The sequence below is a fragment of the Pipistrellus kuhlii genome, unplaced genomic scaffold (genome assembly GCF_014108245.1).
Source record: "Pipistrellus kuhlii isolate mPipKuh1 unplaced genomic scaffold, mPipKuh1.p scaffold_m20_p_109, whole genome shotgun sequence".
In the NCBI taxonomy this organism is placed as follows: domain Eukaryota; kingdom Metazoa; phylum Chordata; class Mammalia; order Chiroptera; family Vespertilionidae; genus Pipistrellus; species Pipistrellus kuhlii.
Window position 1 is genome coordinate 183,056 of NW_023425415.1, and position 15,625 is coordinate 198,680.

Consider the following 15,625-nt stretch of genomic DNA (forward strand, 5'->3'; position numbering starts at 1 on the left):
CTTCCGGTGGAGTGAGAAAGCAGCCATGGACAATACTAAATCAATGAGCCTGGTTGTAGTCCAATAAAATTGTATTTTTAGATACTTAAACTTCCTTTTCACCTGTCACAGAACATTATTCTTTTTATTTTTTTTCAACTATTAAAAAAATGTAAAAACCATCCCAGCTCACAAGCTTTACAAATAAAAAGGAGGTGGGCCAGATTTGGCTGCAGGCCGCAGTTTGCAGACCCCAGTTCCAGAAGGATAAACAAAGTTCAGAGCTACTGCCCACACATTGAGATAGGCAGGCAGGATCAAAAGGGTGACACCGTTCCTGCTTCCATGCTGGCAGGTATGGCCAGGGAACTGAGTCATTCTTTTTCTCATTCTTGGTCCAGTTACATACAGAAATGGCCTCCTGAGTTACAAGACCAGGAGACAGGGCAGGCTCCAGGGCGAGGAGAAGGGGTGGCTGGCAGTGCTGGAGTCCCAGGAAGGGTGGCTCCCTCTCAGGGTGGAACTTTGGACAGGATTTCCTCTGCCCGCTTCAGGTACTCCGCCGCCTTCTTCTTCACACCTTCCCGCCGGGCGGGCGATGGGTCACCTATGGAGAGAGAATGGCTCAACTGAGGTACTGGGCTCAGAACCCCTGTCCAGCTCCCTGTAGCTCACAAAGCATGTGTCTTTCCCCTTCCCTGGGGATCAGATCTAGCTTCCCGTTTTATAAACAAGAAAACTGAGGCCACAAGAGACAGAGAGACTGCCCAAGGCTTTGCAGCTGGCCAGTAAGGAGCAAGTCTCATCCTTGACTCGCTTGTTCTTCATGTTCCCTTCCCTTCCCTGCACCATCCGGGCCCCGGGCCTGGCCCCCGCTCCCTGGTCCCACGCACCAGGAACTCCCTGAAGCAGGATGTGCACGCCTTCCCGATAGCCCTGCAGAGCCGCAGGGTAGGCGCCAGCCTTCTCATCCCGCAGGGCCTGGGTGATGAGTTCGGTGGCTTGGCTCAGATAGGCAGGGGTGGGCCCTCCGTCCTTGTCCTCCTCCTCCTCCTCCTCCTGACCTCCAGGCTCCCAGGCTTCCTGGCCCGGCCTCTCAGGCTCTGCCTCCAGTGCTGTCAGCTCCCCTGTGTGGGCAGGACTGGGGCCTGCACCCTCTGTAATCAGATACGGAGGACGCAGGCTGTACCGGCGGCCCCTCTCCCAGGGCCTGCCCAGCCCAGACCGCTCTTCCCATTAGGGGACCAACCTGTCCCAGGGCGGGAGAAGCAGCGCCTGAGAATTCAGAAGCCGCTGTGCACAGAAAGCTGGCCACGATCTATGTGACCGGTGGGGTACACATGCTTTTGTGAAAACAGCCGGCCTTCCTAACTCTTCCTAAGTACACATTAACATTCGTTTGAAAGTCCTACTTTCCTCCTGACTACAGTCCGTCTATCAATCCATCAAGTCCCTCAATAAAGTTTAATTGAAGGATGCTAGGCCAACTTCGCCAGGCTCAGGGTAGAAATACTCCAAGCCTTAGAATCCTGGGAGAGGGACAGAAAGAAACATCAATAAGGGAGAAACATCGACCAGCTGCCTCCTGCACACCCCTTACTGGGGATGTGCCTGCAACCAAGGTACATGCCCTTGACCGGAATCGAACCTGGGACCTTTCAGTCCACAGGCCGACGCTCTATCCACTGAGCCACACCTGTTAGGGCGCCTTAGAGGAATCTTAATAGGCTCCTGTCTAAGCGTCTGGCCACCGGGCAGCCCAGGATGGGGCAAGGCAGAGTATGTGGACATCTGCCTCTCAGAGCCGGCACATCAATCCCAGTGACACCACTCCTTGCCCCGCCAATTCCTTCCTCCTCCCCAACCCTGGAGGGGCCGGAGCAGGAAGGGGAGGGGGCAAATTAGAAGAGCAGAAGAACCCTCATGCCCTTGGTCACCATGGACTGAGCAGGACTGAGGGCGAAAGCCGGATGAGAGGCCGAGGCCCTGGTTTGGACCAGACTGAGGGTGAGGGAGCTCAAATGTCTGAAACTGAGGAGATCCTCCAGGATCTGCCAGGAGGTCACCGAAGGAGGAATAAGAGAAGCCAATAAGATGGGCCTAAAGGCTGTTGAGGAATCCAAAAAGGCTGATTCTGCCGAAGCCGGTTTGGCTCAGTGGTAGAGCGTTGGTCTGCGGACTGAAAGGTCCCAGGTTTGATTCCGGTCAAGGGCATGTACCTTGGTTGCAGGCACATCCCCGGTAGGGGGTGTGCAAGAGGCAGCTGGTTGATGTTTCTCTCTCATCGACGTTTCTAGTTCTCTATCTCTCTCCCTTCCTCTCTGTTTAAAATCAATTAAAAAAAAAAAAAAAAAAAAAAAGGCTGATTCATGACGATCCCGCAGTGAGATCAGCCACTTCAACGCAGCAGCTGCAGGAGCAGCAGAAACCCAGGGAATTCACTATGAAGATCCAGGGTCTGAGTCCAGGACTGTTAGGTCCCCGATCTCAGTGCCAGGGGCTCAGGGCCTGGACCGCTATGGGGGCCCCTTCCATCCCGGTGCCCCCACAGGCCAACAGCTTCTCAGGGCCCTTCCCTGCTGCTCGCTGAGCCCAGACCTCACCCACCTTGACCAACAGGCCTCTCCTGACTTCCGGGTCCATGCCAGACCCCGAGGCAGCCAGAGCAGGTGACCCCTGCTCACTCGGAGCTGCTGCAGGGAGAAGGCCCACCTGGGCAGTGGCTCATCTCATTCCTCCGTCGTTGCTCACTGTACCAGGGCATCCAGCTCACCACACCCTGGTATGGGGCTGTGGGACCTGCTCCTATCCTCACGGAGGCTGCATTTGCCAGAGGGCACCGCCTCAGGCTTACAGGCACCAGAGCCTACCGGGCACCGCCTGCCCCCTTCCTCCGAGCACCTCTGCCCAGCCCTCCCCGACTGCCCCGCTGTTACCTTCCTTGGAGAAGGGGTCGAAGAGGGCCAGCTCGGCCTCGGTGAGGGGGCCTCGGGCCGGGGAACTGGACGCCTCCTCGGTGCTCCCACAGTTAAAGAGGAGATCCAGGGCCTCCTGGGCAGGGCTGGACGGCAGGGGCTCCGCTGAGGAACAGATCAGGGGGACGTTGACGTCTGCTCTTATTACTTATCTCACTGAATCCCGGAAGCCACCCTGAGTGGAGACAAGCCCATTCTTCGGGCTTGTGCCCATTTTACAGATGAACAAACTGCAGCCTCGGTGCCTGTACAGGGCTCCCAGCAGGCTAGTGGTAGAAGAGCTGGGACACGCCCCAGGCTCTTCACTAAGATCACTGAGGAGGGAGCGGGCCTCACCCTACTCTGGGCCCTCCAGCGGGGCTCCCTTCCCCACCCCTCAGTACCTGGCACCTCCAACTCCTCCAGGCCCCTCTTCTCTGCGGGGAGAGGCTGGGGGAGCCAGGACTCATCCGGTGGTGGCTGGAGCTCCTCGGGGGGTGGTGTGGGGATCAGAGGGGGTGGCAGGATGTGCAGGTCCCTGGACACCTGGGCGGGCCGTGTCACCTCCCCACCCTGCAGGAGAGACCAGCCAGGAGGAGTCTCAGGGTGCAGCCCGGGAGCAGGGAGGTCCCCAGGTGCTGGGCGGGGGCGAGCAGGCGCACGTACCCGGAAGAACTCCTTGAGCTGGGGGCTGTTGTTGAGCGCGGGGATGTGCACAGTGAAGCGGAGCAAGTCCTCGGCCCCTTTGCGCCGCTCCTCGATCACAGAGGCCTCGAACCTGCCTGCAGCCCCGGGAGAAGGGGCAGCAGGAGAAGCATGACCCTCAGGCCTGGGCCCCCGGCCCCTCTGGTTCTGCCTGAGAGGGCCTGACAGCCCGTCCGAGCTCCCGTCCTCCCAGCAGCCTCCCGACTCCTCCAGGGTGGGCGGCGCTTGGACGAAGGGACCCATCTCCCTGTTCATCCATTTACCAGGTGCTTACTGAACACCTACTATGTGCTAGGCTCACAAGGTGAATGAGAGGAGCAAGCTCTCATAGACATCACATCCCAGACAGGGGGAGGCAAGCAACCAACAAGAAACAAAATGACTTCCCATGGCTTTGATGGAATGAGGAGCAAAGTAAGGCTCAGAGAGGGGAAGAGACTTGCCCAAGGTCACACAGCAAGTAGCCCCCTTTTATTACAGTCTCACCGCTCTGTTCTAGGCAGCTGTCTGACTCTACCTGGATACCAGGCCGCCCTGCCGCACTCCCCCTGGCCTGGCACAGCTGCCAGCAGAACGCTGCTGCACAAAACAGCTCATTGATTCTAGAGAATCAGCCCCGTCCAACAAAATATAACATGCAACTTACAATTTCCTAGTAGCCACATTAAACCAAAAAAAAGTAAAAAGAGCCCTAGCCAGTTTGGTTCAATGGATAGAGCATTCGCCTGTGGGCTGAGGAGTCCCAGGTTCTATTCCGGGCGGGGGCACATGCCCGGGCTGTGGGCTCAATGCCCAGTACGGGGTGTGCAGGAGGCAGCCGATTAATGATTCTCTCTGATGTTTCTATCTCTCTCTCCCTCTCCCTTCCTTAAAATGTATGTATGTGTATATATATATATATTTTTTAAAAAGTAAAAAGAAACAGATTCATTGTAATATTTTCTATTTCACTCAATATATTCAAATTACCCTCATTTGAACATATACCCAATACATACATTGCTGTGATAGTTTACATTCCCCCCGTGTATGTGACCCAAAAGCCCATCATATCGCCAGTGCTGCCCGGCCCTGCATGGCCGTGGCTGCTGTTTTGGGACCGGGCAGGTCTAGGGGAACCGGGTTTGTGGGCAGGAATTCTGGTTCTGTCATTACAGACCTGGCCCCTTCATCTCCCTGAGCTCAGTGGCTGCACCTAGAACAGGGTGCTGATGAGGCAGGAATGCAAAGGGGCTGACACACCAGGGCGGGGCTCCTCTGAGCCTCCAAGCCTCCCCAGGGCCCGCCCAGCCTCGGAATGTCCCGCAGGGAGTGTCCGGCCCTGTCGCTCCGGCCCCCGCCAGCAGAGGTCGCCTGTGCCCAGCTCCTCCCCGCTCGTGGGCCTGAAGGCCCGATCCCCTCACCGAACACCTGGGCCCGCGGGAAGGCGGGGAACTCCTCCAGGCGGCGGAAGAGGTTGCGGTGGGTGTAGGCCAGGTCTCCGTGCAGCTTGCGGAAGTCGCTGTACCGCTTCCAGACCACCACCTGTGAGAAGCCGGGACTTGAGGGCCCAGCCCCGTGGGAAGAGGCCTCCCCATCCCCTGCCCGGCCCAGGGTCAAGGGCGCTGGTCTCCGCACAGAGTTACCAGCGGCTGCGCCTTTCCTGTTTCCAGATCCGGAATGTGGGGATGGCCCCCTTCTTCCCAGGAGACTCACCTCTTTGACATCTTCTGGGTCTCTCTTGGAGATGAACTGAGGAAGGAAGGCAAGAGCCAGGTGAGATCAGAGACCGAGATCAGGACCGACATCTGTCATCCCACACCCTGTGAGATCCTAGGAAGCCCGGGTGCCTCCCAGCTCCCTCAAAGGGGCAGGCAGGGGCCGCCGGCCACCATATCCAGGTGTCGGGCTTGCAGACTCTGAGTGTCCCCTGGGCGGTTTTCCTATCAGGCACCTCGGTTTCTTCATCTGTCAATTGAGAGGACCCTAAAGGCCGCTCCAGACTCCTCCATCCTCAGCCTGACTTCTATGTCGGTTCCTTCAAAGGGCCAAGTCCCTGCAGCTCCTTCTGAAACCAAAGAACCCCCAACTTCTCTGTCCCAGGAGCCACTCCTTCCTACAGGGGGGAGCCTCTGGGGATGGACACTCCTGGACAAAGAAAAACCACCCCTGGGTGTGACCCCTGGTCGAGCAGACAGGCCTGAGGTAGTAAGAAGACTCCAATGCACAGTTTTGTTCATAATAATTTGATGATAATTGGAGTACTTGATGGTTCTCAAAGTAAAAGAAGCTTGTTTTAAAAACCACTGAGGAATGTGTACCTAACAAAGGACTCGTATCTGGAATATGAAGAACTACAAAAAGATAAAAAAAATCGGGCAAAATGGGCAGAATACTTGAATAGACACGTCCCTCAGAAAAAGACATATGAGTGGCACATAAGATTATGTTGTGGTGTTGTTTTTTGTGAATCTCTACCCAAGGATATTTTCCCCATTGATTTTTAGAGAGAGTGGAAGGGAAGGAGGGTGCAGTAAGAGAGAGAAAGAAACATTGATGTGAGAAAGTCATATCAATTGGTTGCTTTCTGCACATGGCCTGACTGGGGCCTGGGACTGACCTGCAATCCAGGTTCATACAGGGAACCAAACCTGAGACCCTTTGGTGGGTGGGCTGCCACTGAGCCACACCGGCCAGGGTGCCAATAAGATTATGAAAATACATTGAACATCATTTCTCATCAGAGAAATGCAAATTAATACTCCAATGAGATATTCCACACCCACCAAGAATGGCTAAAATTAAAGATGCTGATGATATCAAGTGCTGGCAACAATGGGAGTATAAAATGGAACAATCACTTTATTATTTTTTTAATGTTCATTTATTGGTTTTAGAGAAAGAAGGGAGAAACATCAATGTTGTTCCACTTATGTATTCATTGGTTGCTCTTTTTTTAAAAAATTAATGTTTGTTTTTAAATTAGTGTACTATTTTCTTTTATTTTTTGTCTTTTTAAAAAAATATATTTTATTGATTTTTTACAGAGAGGAAGGGAGAGGGATAGAGAGCTAGAAACATCGGTGAGAGAGAGACATCGACCAGTTGCCTCCTGCACACCCCCCACCGGGGATGTGCCCGCAGCCAATGTACATGCCCTTGACTGGAATCGAACCTGGGACCCTTTAGTCCGCAGACCAACGCTCTATCCACTGAGCCAAACCGGTTTTGGCATGTGTGTGTGTGTTTTTTAATTGATTTCAGAAGAAGGGAGAGAGAAACATCAATGATGAGAATCATGGATGGGCTGCCTCCTGCACGCCCCCTACTGGGGATCAAGCCCACCACCCGTGCATGTGCCCTGACTGGGCAGGAATCGAACCCTGACCTCCTGATTCATGGGTCGAGGCTCGGTCACTGAGCCATACCAGCCGGGTGAACTGTATACATTTTTAAAGTCATAGACAAGCGTTTTTTTTGTTTTGTTTTGTTTTAATTAAAAATAAACTCTTTAGAGGGCTTTTATGTAAATATCCAACAAATCCAAAAACGAAACTTACTTTGAGAGATTGGAGAACTAACTAATATTTGGAGAACTAACTCTCATCCGTGAGCCAGAGATTTCACGTTAAAGAAATTCACAGCCTGATGCCCAGACACCACACTTCGGCCGCGGGTACCCCAACTCCCAGGTCCAGGAACGGCAGTCCCCGCCCCTTTAAGAGGACAGCGGCCGCCCGTGGCCCCGCCCCCTGCGGCGCCCGGAGGCCCCTGAAGACGCACCTTAAAGGGGACACCTATTTCTGTCCGCCAAACACGGCGCTCCCGGGGCGCCTCGCCTTCAGGTCAGACTCGGCCCCTCTCCGTTAAAGGGGTGAGGTCCCCCCGAGCCCCCTCACCTGCGCGGTCACTTTGTACTCGGTGTAGCCCTTGGGGTGCGTCCGGGGGTCGGAGACGGTGTAATGCCGCAAGAAGTCGTCCTTAGCTCGGCGGGACATGGTGCCCAGCTGGGCCCAGCCGCCCGGCCGCCCCGCCTCCGGGTCCGCGCCGCCGGCCGCGTCCTCCGCCCCGGAGCCGGCGCAAGTGACGCGCAGTTCTCGCCGGGCACGCGGCCAAGGGAGCGTCTGAAAAGGTCCTGGCAGCTGGTAAAGCGTGAACTGGGTGGTGTGGGGATAAGGATTGGGGAGGCTGGGCCACTTGCCAAGCGATCAAACCCCTCCCCCCCAAAAAGTGAACCCTCATCACACATCACGCGGCTTCTCCTCTGCTTCCCAGCCCCCTTTCACCCATTCACCCAGTTTTCACTGTGTCCAGTATGTGCTGGACACAGCTAAGTGATTCTCCTGACTCCCCCCATAGGATTCCCTAATTCTTGTTTTCTGGAAGGATGGGGGAGCAAAAAGAACTCCGGAGAAGCACGTTGGTGTCAAGGGTTCTGAAGTCACACTTTTTACTAGGTGTATGACTTTCCCACCATGACTCCAGCCTCAGTTTCCCGTCCCCAGGATGGGGATATGGTTGACCTCCTGCCGTGGGTGTTTCTTTCCTGCTGTCCTGTTATTATCATTTTGGAGGTAGTTCTCTAGCACGTGTAGCCAGTCAGCCTCCTGCTCCAGAATCTAAAGATGTCACCTCCTTTTCTTGCCCCAGGTCCCAGGTGAGGGTGAGGGACTCTCTCCTGAGACCTTGAATCTTGAAGGACCGAGGGCACAGTGCCTGGAAGGAGACCAGCGTGTCCCTGGAGTACAGTGTTGGCTGTGGATTGGCTGCCCAGCCTCGGAAGCCCTCTGTTTTCCACGCCTGGACATCCAGTCTCCACCGGGATGCCGTGAGTCCCCGGTATCCTTCCAAGAAATGTCCGACTATAGGCAGTGGCACTCTGCTTCTGGGGCTGGCCATCACGGACCCGGACGATGGGTCACGTAAGCATTCATGACCACTCTTATTACGAGAACTCAGGTGTGTGGACGCTGTTTGTAGAAAGAAGCACACAGCAAAATCCCAAATCAGACTCTTGGAAACTCAGAAATGAGGTAGGTCATGCCCTAACAGGTTTGGCTCAGTGGGTAGAGCGTGGGCCTGCAGACTGAAGAGTCCCAGGTTCGATTCCGGTCAAGGGCATGTACCTTGGCACATCCCCAGTAGGAGGTGTGTAGGAGGCAGTTGATGCATGTTTCTCTCATCTCTCATCGATGTTTCTCTCTATCCCTCTCCCCTCCTCTCTGTAAAAAAAAAAAAAAAATCAATAAAATATATTTTTTTAAAAGAAAAAAGAAATGAGGTAGTTCATCTAGGAGGTGTTGGGGAGTTGGCTGGGATGGGGTTCCTCTACAGACTCCGTTAGACATGGCTGCTGCTTTCCAGACCTTTCTGGGCAGGGCTGTGGCTCCAAGTCTCCTTCTCACCCATCATCACCTCCCTTCCTGGCCCAGTAGCTCCCGATGCCCCTTTCTGCTTTCTTTCTTTCTGCCCCCTCCAGAGTCTTTCCTGTCTAGATCAGCATAGTCTCTGGCCTTCTCCAGATCACAAAACAGTTCTGTTATCAGGAGAAGCAAACAGGATCCCAAGAAAGTGGGGATGGGGAGGAGCCGCCAGCACAGCTGCAGGGACCTGCCCCCCACAGCCGCCTGCTTGACCATGTGATGCAGACTTTCTGCCTCAGCTCAAACTCCCGTCCACAGGCCTTTGTGATGAGTATAATGGCCTCGTTATTTCCCTAACATGCGTCATTCACTTTAAATCCAGGATGCTGCTGACCAACGGCGCCGGGAGGACTCAAACCCGGGTGACTCACCCAGACCAGTGGATGGCTGAGTTCATATTGCTTGGATCTGTTTGAGCTCCTAATGGCTCATATAATGGTGATTATAGCTAGCTTTGATTTTGATAATTATATCAAACGATAATTATAGCTGGCTTTAATTTAATACAGTGCTGAAGACACAGGACACCCACCCATTTGGTCCTCATCACCACCCCAGGAGGTCGGCGCCGTTCTCTCTCCGTGGATGGGGAAACTGAGGCCCAGACAGGTTAGGCGATTTGCTCAGCATCCTCCAGGGAGTAGCACAGCTGGGTTCTGGCCCCCGAGCCGGGATGTGTTCACTCAGTGCAAGATTTGGGGTGTGGGCTCCACGTGTGTCTCGCATAGAGGACAGACAGGGCAGGCGGCTGCAGTGTTCCACCCTGAAGGACAGTTGATGTTCGAAGGTTTCCACCCAACCCCCACTTCCCTTATTTCACCCCAGCGGAGCCCGGTGTTGACAGGTGTCTCCCTCTGGGAAGGGGCCCGGAGCTAATTCAGGAGGAAGCCCAGTGTCTTCCTCCTCTGCCTTGGCAGCACTACCTGCTCTCATTAGACCCTCCCCTGCAGTTCGAATCTTGAGAGACAAAACACTGAAAACAGTTACAGGGCTGAGTGTGCTGGGCCCACGTCTCAGCTCCCCACTTCCTCGCCGGCGGCTCTGAGCAGGTGTGCAGCCTCCTGGAGGCGCATGGGATGCTGAGACCTGTACTCGGGTCCTTCTCCAACGCGGCAGGAAGTGCAGGTCTCGGACAGAAGCCTGCAGGGTGAGCAGCCGCCGCCGAGAGCGCAGCACAGGCCCCTGTGGACTGCCCTCCGTTGGGCCATCCCGGGGTGCCCTGTTCCCACCCTCCCTCAGCCCAGCCCCTGCCTCAGAGTGCCTTCAGGAAGGCCCTTCCAGCTCTGCTCTTGGTGAGCCCCTGCCTGCGGCCTCACCACTCCGTTTCCCAAGAGCCCTTGCTCTTTATTCCTGTCACGTGATTTCCTCTGCTTGACCCTGTGCTGCCTGTACGGCCTGCAGGCTGTCCACTGCACGTGGGCTCCTGGTGCCCCAGGAAGTTGGGAGCTGAAACTCAGCCCGTGTTCCGTTCAAGAAGCTGCGAGTCCTGGTGCAGAGGTGGATGTGTATTCTTTTCTAACCCACGCCTCTGAGGGCAGCAGTCGCTCTGTTCAACTGTCCTCTCCTCTATCAGAGAACTCCTCCTCATCCTCTACTCCCAGCTTTACTATCACCTCCTCCGGGAAGCCTGCCCGGACTCTTCCCAAATGCAATCATTGCAGCCCGGTCCTACGCTTCTGTGCGCTGCATCCCTTAGACACAGCACCAGTCAAACTCTGACTGGAGTGATCTGGCCCTTTGCTCCCTGCTGGGCTGTGGGCCCTACGTGGTCTCTGAAGCCGTTAATTAGCACATGACTCAGCCGGGAATCAGGCAAGGAAGTTTATTCTCACAGCTGAGCCTGGACAGCAGCAGAGGCAGCCCCCTCCCAGCCTCAGCCCTTGCCTGTCGGTGTGGCGGCTGCAGGAGGGCCGGGTCAGGAGCCAGGGTGACAGCCAGGGCAGTCGCACACCCGCCATGGGGTCTGGGCTGGCCGTGGAGCGGCAGCGGGTGGCGGCAGCAGGTTACGAAGGGGCATGGAGTGTTAGCTGGGCTGGCCGATTCCCATCTTCCCCCGGGTGGTGCTTGGCGGGGGCAGGGGGGGCCCGGACTGAGGTGGGGGCGCCTGGAGCGGCTCAGTCGGCTGTGAAGATGCGGCTGGAAATGTCGTCGAGCAGCCAGTCGATGCCGGGCAGCAGGTTGTCCCCAGTGACAGCGCTGCAGCCCTGGATGCACCAGTGGTGGCTTCGGATCGAGTCCAGCTCCAGGGCCTGAAAGGGAGGGACGTGTGGTGGGGCCGGGAGCTCCCAGCCTGCCGGCTGCTCCCCGCCTCTCCTGGCCCCGGGGAAACCGGTGCTGCCTCCGGGCACTGCCCTGGGCGTTCCCTGCTCCCAGTGAGGACCTCCGGGCGCTGCACTGTCAGCCCAGCGCTGCCCCTCAGGCAGGAATCGGCGTCTGTTAGGGTCCAGGCATCGTGCTGTGGGCCCCACAGCGTCCTCTCACCCACTCCCCCGGAGCCACACCAGCCGGCGCCTGTGCCGGCCACCGACGGCGGAGGGAACCGCAGAGGAGCGGTCAGGCCCCTGCCTAAGGTCACACAGCCAGCGAGAGGCGGAACCGCGCTCCTAACCCACTCTTCCTCCTTCCGGTGCTGAAGCCCCGGAGTCAAGGTTAAGACTGGGGTCAGACAGGCCTGTGTTTAGATCCTGGCTTGTTGGCTGTGTGAGCTTGGGCGAGTTAACTGGCTTCACCTGCCGAGTGGTAACAGTTCCTACTTCAGGAGGTGGTTGTGGGAACGGAATGACTGGGCCAGGCAGAGCCTCGCACACAGAACGCACTCAGGACTCGGCTACTTTATCCTGTGGGATGACCTGTTTGCGTCTGCTCCCCCCTGCCCCCCCCCCCAGCCTTACTGACCACAGAGTCTCCAGTGCCCAGGAGGTCCTGCCACACAGCGGGGGCCACAATGCTTTTAAAATAACAAACACGCGCCTCTTCCCCTCCACGGGCCTGGACTCACCTCCCGAATGGCGCTGGAAGACAGTGCTCCCGGCAGGTCCTGCTTGTTGGCGAAGATGAGGAGGGTGGCTCCCGCCAGGCGCTGGGGAGACAAGAGGGGCGGGGCTCAGAGAGCAGCCCGGCTCCTCATCTAACTGAGGGGCAGCTGGAGCGGGGCCAGCCCGGAGCCCCGGGGCACGGCGCCGGGGGGGGGGGGGGGGGGCAGGGAGGACGCTGCCTTTGAGGCCGGGCACTCATGGGGTGATGGAGCAGTGGTTCCAGCCCAGTAGCCACCCAGCGGGCGCCCTTCTCCTCCATGCCTCCGCTTCCTCTTCCGTAAGCGGGGAGGGTGATGGACTGTGGTCTGCAGCACTCCGCTGATGAGCTGAGTGTACAGAGGCCCGGGGTCTGCTGGGAGAAGGGCCTTTCCCTCCTGCACATTCAGAGCCCTTCCACTGCCACTGCCCTGCCAGGCCGCTCCGCCTGTTTTTCCTTACAAGTGTTACATGTTTTTCCTCACACGTGTTACATGTGTCACATGTGTTCAGTCCTGGGAGCTGCTCCACTGGCTGAACCTAGCTCGGGCTCGATCTCACCGGACCTGCTGTGCCAGGTGACCGTGTGGTCCTGGGTGCCAGGACAGCCCCATTCATGCCTCTTGTCCCCTCATCATTAGCAACTCCCTCTTTCACACTCAAAGTGTCCTTGCTAAAACCGGTTTGGCTCAGTGGATAGAGAGTCAGTCTGCAGACTGAGAGGTCCCAGGTTCAATTCCGGTCAAGGGCATGTACCTTGGTTGTGGGCACATCCCCAGTAGGAGGCAGCTGATCGATGTTTCTCTCTCATCGATGTTTCTAGCTCTCTATCTCTCTCCCTCCCTCTCTGTAAAAAAATCAATAAAACATATATTTTTTTTAAATCAACAAAATATATATATTATATATATTTTTAAAAAGTGTCCTGTTTTCCTGTAAATGCAGTGTAGTTAACTAGATCAAAGCCCGGAGCAGAAAAAGGGCATCAGTGGGAAAACGGAAACAAAATCTGTCGTTTTTGTTGGCTGCCCAGGGTGAGTTTCTCAGTGGGACGTACAGTGATTACGTAAGATAGTAACAGAGGAAGCAGGCAGCCTCTCTTCCCTATCTTTCAATTTTCCTATAAATCCAAAAGTCTACTCTTTAAAAAGTGTTTTGGCCCGGACAATAAGTTATAAGATCACTCTAGTTATAATGCCCACCTTAGAGATGAGGAAGTGAAGGTTCAGAGAGGGTAAGGGCCTTGCCTGAGGTCACACAGCGAACAGGCTCCCTCCCAAGCCAGGCTCCGCTGCTTCCCACAGCTTCACACACTGGCCTGCAGTCCTCCTCCCTAAAGCTGGGTTGGGGAGGGGAAACTGGAGCTCAGTGTGGTGGAGCGGTGACATCACAGGCGTGTGGTCTTGGGACTCGGCCCATAGCATGAACTGCCTGTGGCACCGTGGGCCCAGGGACCAGGTGCACAGGAGGCCCCTGCCTCCCCACGTGGGGCGCTGGGCACACAGGGCGGGCTCGGGGGTCTGCTGAGGCAGGCGGCCACACGTCCACGCACGCGCACAAGGCACCGGGGCCTGGACGCAGGTGCGAGCCCGGATCCCCTCCCCTCCTCCCCGCTCCACCGGCCCCGGCCCACCTCCTCCACCAGCAGGCTCTGCAGCTCCCGCTGGCAGTCCTGCATGCGCTGGCGGTCGGCGCTGTCCACCACCCAGATGAGGCCGTCGGTGCTCTCAAAGTAGTTCCGCCAGTAGGACCGCAGGGACTTCTGGCCGCCGACATCCCAGATGTTCAGCTTGAATCTAGGCAGGGAGCGGGTGGCTGGAGGGTTGGCCTGGCCCCTTCCCCTCCCGCCCCGCCTTGCCCTGGGCCCGCCCACCGGCAGGGGCCCGCTCACCCCCGGTGCTCCAGCGTCTTGATGTTGAAGCCCAGGGTGGGCGAGATGGTGTCGATGTCTTCTCCGTTGAACTTCTTGAGGATCGTGGTTTTGCCGGCGTTGTCCAGGCCGCTGGGGCGCCCCAGGTTAAGGAGAAACCCCCTTGTCCGCAGGGTGGGGACTCGGTGACAGTGCCCCTCTCTTACGGACAAATCATTTCCCACCACGAACCAAAACCAGTTGAGCACATAACGGACCCACGATAAACGTGGAAGTATCAAGAAACAAGACTCTTATCTCCTCCTGACCAAAGGCTCCTTCCCTAACCCCATAGCATTCACTGAATCCCCACGAAATGCCAGGCCCCTTCGGTGCTGAGGTCTCGTGTGGAGACGGTGATAGAGTGTAAACCAATGAGAAAGCTGTCAGACCCTGGTGAGCGTTAGAAAAACACAAGAGATACGGGAAGCGGTGTTGGAGGGGCCATCAGAGGCGCCTCCTGTGGCTCAGGTGGCGGGAAGGTCTCCAGGTTTTCGTCCCTGCACCTGCTCTCCCCAAGGTCAGTCCCCGAAGCAGCCATCTGGGTTCCTCCTCCGAGGAGTTTGCACTCGCTGTCCCTCTGCTTTCAAGAATGTCCCCAGACATCTACCCGGTTAAACTCTCACCTCCCTGTCTTCACTCAGCTGCCACTTCTCCAATCGGCCTTCCTCCTCCATCCATACTATCATCCCCTTATTTATGTCGTTAACATCTTTCTCCCTCCAGCATCCTAGAATGTCCATGAAGGTCCGAGTTGTTTATTTGGCTGTTTTACCCCAGCCCCTAGGACAGTGCCCAGTACACAGCAGGCGCTCAATATTTACTGGGTGAGTGAATTCTGTGTTTTTCTCAAGGTTCTTTAAAACGGACATGATGTGAATGTTATTTTTGGAGTTATTTGCGTAGGTGAATGTATTCTCTCCCAGCGAGCGGGTCAGAACCGGGGTGAGGGCAGCCCAGTTCTGGGATCTCAGAGCCGTTCCCCCGTGGGGCCTGGGGCGGAGGCGGGCGGAGGGTGCCGGCGCCTGTTAATGGGGCTCGGGAGGCTGATGGGGCCCTGGGGTCCACTGACATCACAGGCCGGGGGCAGCGGAGGCTGGACACCCGCGCAAGGACCCTCGCGGAGGCTACACCTGCTTCTCCAAGGACCTGAGGGCGGGGCCCCCCGGGATTCCGATCTTGAGGGCGGGGCCGAGGCCTCGGCCCTCGGACGGGGGTAGGAGGGTGCTGAGAGCGCGGATAGCGACCCCACGCTGGGCCAGACAAAGGGGGGCGGCGGCCGAGTTACTCCCGGGCCCCCCTCCCCCTGCATGGGACACCTGTCCGGCCGCAGCGCCCTAAGGCCCACAGCTCTGGCCCTCCGCCCGGCCCCCGCCAGAGGGATTGGTAGAACCCACGTGCGTGACGCACAAGGGGCAGTTGGCACCCCGCGCCCGGTAGGGGGCGCCAGCACCGCCCGCCCGGCCGGGCCCCGCTACCCTGGCGGCGCCGCTCCCGGGAGGATACAGCATGAGCAGCCGCAGCTCCCGCTCTTTCTGCTTCATCTTCTTCAGGATGGTCAGGAGGCCCATGGTCCCCAAGCCCCCGCCCGGCCGCTGTTTCTTCCCGGTCCGGGGACGCCTCTCCCCGCTCCTATTGGCTATCACGCCCCACCGAAAGCACAGC

At 57.0% G+C, this 15,625-nt stretch overlaps 2 protein-coding genes and 1 long non-coding RNA gene across 4 annotated transcripts; 1 reads left to right on the forward strand and 2 right to left on the reverse strand.

Annotated features, from left to right (window-relative positions):
• Positions 1-53: 53 nt before the first annotated feature.
• Positions 54-7,699, reverse strand: SNX15 (sorting nexin 15). 2 transcript variants are annotated; one of them, XM_036430438.2, is made up of 8 exons: positions 7,517-7,698; positions 5,334-5,369; positions 5,042-5,162; positions 3,600-3,715; positions 3,338-3,506; positions 2,916-3,059; positions 873-1,136; positions 54-586 (listed from the first exon to the last, which is right to left on the reverse strand). In XM_036430438.2, exons 1-8 carry the CDS (start codon positions 7,613-7,615, stop codon positions 492-494), a joined length of 1,044 nt encoding a protein of 347 aa, XP_036286331.1. In that variant the 5' UTR covers positions 7,616-7,698; the 3' UTR covers positions 54-491. The 2 variants fall into 2 exon arrangements, with proteins under 2 accessions (XP_036286331.1, XP_036286332.1); XM_036430439.2 differs by lacking the exon at positions 2,916-3,059 and having other exon boundaries at positions 7,517-7,699.
• On the forward strand, positions 7,650-10,732 carry LOC118714956. The gene is made up of 3 exons (XR_004986722.2): positions 7,650-7,749; positions 8,268-8,650; positions 8,899-10,732. It is a non-coding gene; the product is annotated as an uncharacterized LOC118714956 (long non-coding RNA).
• A 183-nt stretch (positions 10,733-10,915) lies between these two features.
• On the reverse strand, positions 10,916-15,625 carry ARL2 (ADP ribosylation factor like GTPase 2). Its single transcript, XM_036430450.2, has 5 exons — positions 15,467-15,625; positions 13,943-14,053; positions 13,685-13,847; positions 12,039-12,119; positions 10,916-11,289 (listed from the first exon to the last, which is right to left on the reverse strand). The coding sequence occupies exons 1-5, from the start codon at positions 15,529-15,531 to the stop codon at positions 11,155-11,157; spliced, it is 555 nt and encodes a 184-aa protein (XP_036286343.1). The 5' UTR covers positions 15,532-15,625; the 3' UTR covers positions 10,916-11,154.